The following is a 4,479-nucleotide window of genomic DNA, read 5'->3' as shown; positions in this document are numbered from 1 at the left end:
TAACAATCAAATCCACTTTTCTAAGTAACGGACAATGGTGATTCTTTTAGAAGCCAATCCAGACTTAGCGACAACTAGATATTTCACTCTATCTCCAGACCCAGCCGCTGGAAACAGCTTAATGTTAAGCTTTCCGGAGCCAGCTGAAGGATTTCTTCTGAACTGAAAGTACAGTAAGCAAGCTAACATACCAGCTCTGCGCTTTAGCGCGCAACTACCCTTGGCTCCAGCCAAGCCGTGCAGCCCAAACCGTGGCTCATGCTATGCCACTTCCTCGGCCCATCTTAAGCGAGCCCTTGGCTCCAGCTATGCCAAGCAGCCGAAGTTATGGCCCCTGCCGACATGCCGCACCACCCTGACGGCTGCCCCACGGCAGCACCACCTAAGAAGAAAACAAAGAAAATTAAATTTTCTTACCTTGGTGCGGTGCAGAGAAGACAAAGAAATCAACGAAAGATGGTTCTTTGGACGGGCAAGCGAAGAAAATTGCTAGGGGTGGGGGAAGAAATATCTTTAGATTTCTCTCTTTCTTGTAGGGATGAATAATTGCCTTCCGAAGTTGATTTAAAGCCATACTTAAGGTAAACTTAAATGGGCTTTAGTGGAGATTTATTTCCCTTTCCTAGAAAAATCTAATTCCAAGTCAAAGTGGGAGTCTGCATCAAATTAGGAAATAAACTTATGTTTCCCTAAGCAGTTGGAGATCTCTGTGCCTACTGCCCTTTCCTGCGACTAACCCAACATGTGAGGGGGCATTTGTGGAGCCAAAAATAATCCAAAAAATCATGGAGGTGACACGTGGACTTTCAAGTTAAAAAGACGAGACTACCCTTGAGGCACACTAGGATTCCCATGCGCATATAATGGACAATAACGATTCAATCAAAGAAGAATCAAAGGTGAACAATATGGAATTTATTTCATATTCTTCTCATCACTCCTCATCAATCCCTTATTGATGTTATTCAAAAGGTAACTCTCAAAACTTCCTAATTAAATTAGGAATAATTACCATGTTAATTGCAAGATATTATTTCACATAATATCTTACAATTATTCACCCATTATCACCAAATATGGCTGACTAGTCTCCACGCAAAGGGTTGGCCACTCTCTTATAATTACCCATCTTATCCTAATAAAATGCTAAGTTATTTGGTACCCACAAACTCCTAAATACATTCTTTTCAAAATTCTAACTTTGATATCGAAGATTCTTCAACTAAAGCCCCTTCCATACATCATGGGCGCGTGAGGCTTTTGGCCTTAATCGAAAGTGTTATTATTTTGCAGGTGCATTTTCGTCAAGGCAAGAGATGGCGGAAATTTACATCCATAGATACTAAATTATTATGGCTAAACTAGTGTTTCGCTTACCACAACTTCTTCTTCTCTTAATATCACCGTTCTAAAAATCCCTGCCTAGCGCCGCCTAGGCCCGGCCTAGGTGTTAGGTGGCTGGCCACCGCCCCGATTAATGTCTAGGTGCTTAAAAATTAAGAAAGGGCGCCTAGACCTACTGAGGCGCCTGCCTAGACTGCGTAGGCACCTGCCTAGACTGCCTAGGCCGCCCAGACCCACTAGACACCCGCCTAGATTGTAACTCACTTAGATAGAAAATAGATAACTTTCCTTTTGCATTTTATTGTTTCCAATAAATTGTAAGAGACTTATTGAACACTTAAATAAACACACATTATATATTTGTTCCCCATGTTTTCATTATGTTCCAATACTTCATAATATATATGTCATTCTATTTTCTAGTTTATGATGAAATTATATATATTTTAAGTATAAATAGACACTTATTTACACGAAATACAATAGATTTACTTAAATCCATCTAGTCCGCCTAGCCGCCTAGGCTCTAGGCCCCAGTCTGCCGCTCGACTAGAGCCTAACGTCTTTTAGAACCTTGCTTAATATAAATAATCTCATTACATTAAAGAAAAATACACAGTTGTACGAGTCACTTGGTGAGTAGAAAAGATAAATAAAAAAGACAAATAGAAAAAGTGCCTAACATTATCCAAACCTGTAAACAACTTCGATAAAGAGGTCAAAATTAGTTTTAAAGCTTGTTATACAAATGAGGGGTATTACCATTAATCCTTAATCCTTCCCCAAATAAAATGGTCCCAATAAATTTCTTAGTTAAATTGCAGATGAAATAACTCTTTTACCACTACCAGTAATAACTCAACAATCAGTTAATGATTGTATTGACATGCTTGGCCAATGATACAAGTGCAACATCAACTGCATCCCCAAACCCAATATTAGTCCCATTGGGGTGAGCATACGTAAGACTTGGGATTAAATCTATAAGCTTTTCACGCATCATCATCACCTTTTTGCTCGAAACTTTCATGAGCTCCTTCTCTATTCTTCTAGCTGCTTTGCTCTTCTCATCTATGTAAACCGAGTAGGAGCTTCTATCCTCCGGTAAAAACCACGCATACTGCGTGTACGCCGAGTGGGGCGAGAAGAAAACAGGTATGCAACCCGTAAGCACCGAGTCAAACGTGGACCGCCTTGTGAACGAATCACCTGGTGCTTGCAAGCAGAACCTGGACTCCGTCATCACCCTCAGCACCTCACTTGGCTGCCCGCACTTGCTACACCCGTCCGACGTCCCGCAATTCAAGAGATTGCAACGAGCCGACTCACCGCATTGCCTTATAAATTGGTTCCTAATTGCCGCCTTCCTTCGGGGCGCGCCAATGAAGGAAAACAAGTAGGGTCGCTTGAATCTCCTCACCTTGTTCTGCCACCTCATCATTTCCTGCCACGTGGACGGGTGAAAATAAGAAGGGTAGGGTATACCGTACTGGTTTTTCCCATTCCTCGGATGTCTCTCTATGATCAAGAACGACATGGTTTTTACAGCCGGAAAATTTAGGAGACGGCCGGCTCCATAATCGCGGTCGCCGCTTTTTCGGGTAAAATCCCGTACGATCCTCCCTAGGGCCATAAAATGGTCCTTACCATTATGCTTTTGCCACCAAGGCTGGGATTGAATAAAGTCAACGAGACTGACGTCCAGCTCATCTCGAGCCGTCAGGTTCCGTTCGCGGAACTTGTTCGAAACGTGAAGGCCGCCGTAGTAAGGAACGTAGAAGAGGGTAGCACGTGCGGGATCCCACGTGCGGCAGGGATGGTTTTCAACGCGTGCGTGGAAAATCATCTCAGCTGTGAACTGGTTGGTGGCGAACCAGCCGCCACTGCTGTTTAAAAGTGGCTGGCCGAGTCCGGAGTTTGCCACATGGGGACACATGTCGGTGTGCACGTTTAGGTTGTGGCAGTGATCAAGGAGGCCGAGGTTGAACTTTGCCGGCAAATTGTATACGTACACTGAAATGTTTTTGTCGCAAGTGGCGGCTGTAGTGAATTGTGAATTGCTTGTTCTAATGTCGCCGTCGTGGCGGTGGTGGGTTTTGTTAGGAACAGGGTGCTCGTGCTCATGTTGTTGTGGTAATTCATGTTGTAGTTGTTGGATAAGATTATCAGTGTGAGCGGATGGATAACAAAAGATGAGCCAAACAGCTGATAGAAAGAAAAAGAGAAAGAGAATGAGAAAGAGGAAACCACCGCTCCTTATTAGAGAAAGAGGTCTATTAGAGAAAGAGAACGAGATGTCTTTCTTCATGTTTTCTGAGAAAGAGGTCTTTGATTTTCAGAAAACATGAAGAAACGCAAGAAACAAAGAGAATTTTCAACTTGTTTCATCTGATGCAGGTTCAGCTGGGAAATGGTTGATCCAATTGCTTCAATATTTTAATATCAAATACAGCAAAAACCTGCTATTTGCTGTTTTAATATTCTGAGATTACTTGGATTGATGCTTTATGACATCAATGTATTTGGTTCTATTGGAAAAGGATCCGATCCTTTTTCTGGAGATCCGAAGAATCCTACGATCATGACCGTTAATCGTACATCGTGTGGTTAAAAATCATTTAAAATTTAAAATTTAAAATTAAATATAAATAGTATCTAACGAAAATTGACTGCACGATGTACAATGAACGATCATGATAAAGGGATCCCCCGAATCCTCAGGGAAAGAAAAGATTTTTCAATGTGACCGGAATACGGAGTGGTACACTACGTGTCACTATACAAATGGTGAGAAACTTAAAAAATATAATTTTTCACTACTTATATAAAAATACGTAATACCACTCGTGTTCCGGTTACAATAAAAAATTTCATCATGAAAAGAATCAGGTAAGAATCCTTTTCCGGTTCTATTATTGTTCAACATAGTCAGCTGAGGCCGGACGCACATTTTTAATTGTTTGCGTACACCGCCATTTTTGAGACCCTATATTGATTATGAATTTTCTGAACTTGGAAAAAGCATCCATGTAGTCAATGGCGGCATAAGAAGAGGAGTAGAAACCTTCGAAGTGTCAAAAAATTCAACAGAAATTCATCGGGGGTTCTGAAATTCAGGTCTAAAATGTGTAGTTC

At 41.5% G+C, this 4,479-nt stretch overlaps 1 protein-coding gene across 1 annotated transcript; it reads right to left on the bottom strand.

Moving 5' to 3' along the window:
• Positions 1–2,144: 2,144 nt before the first annotated feature.
• LOC137719466 (probable xyloglucan galactosyltransferase GT17) lies at positions 2,145–3,810 on the bottom strand. Its single transcript, XM_068458502.1, has one exon. It carries the CDS (start codon positions 3,650–3,652, stop codon positions 2,210–2,212), a length of 1,443 nt encoding a protein of 480 aa, XP_068314603.1. The 5' UTR covers positions 3,653–3,810; the 3' UTR covers positions 2,145–2,209.
• Between the last annotated feature and the right edge of the window lie 669 nt (positions 3,811–4,479).

Source organism: Pyrus communis, chromosome 16 (genome assembly GCF_963583255.1).
Source record: "Pyrus communis chromosome 16, drPyrComm1.1, whole genome shotgun sequence".
In the NCBI taxonomy this organism is placed as follows: Eukaryota; Viridiplantae; Streptophyta; class Magnoliopsida; order Rosales; family Rosaceae; genus Pyrus; species Pyrus communis.
The sequence above is the reverse complement of the archived record's forward strand: the minus strand, read 5'-3'. Positions and strand labels throughout refer to the sequence as shown.

Bases quoted from the DNA above. Each gene is read 5' to 3' on its own strand.
- LOC137719466 (XM_068458502.1), bottom strand. From the start codon at position 3,652: ATGAAGAAAGACATCTCGTTCTCTTTCTCTAATAGACCTCTTTCTCTA.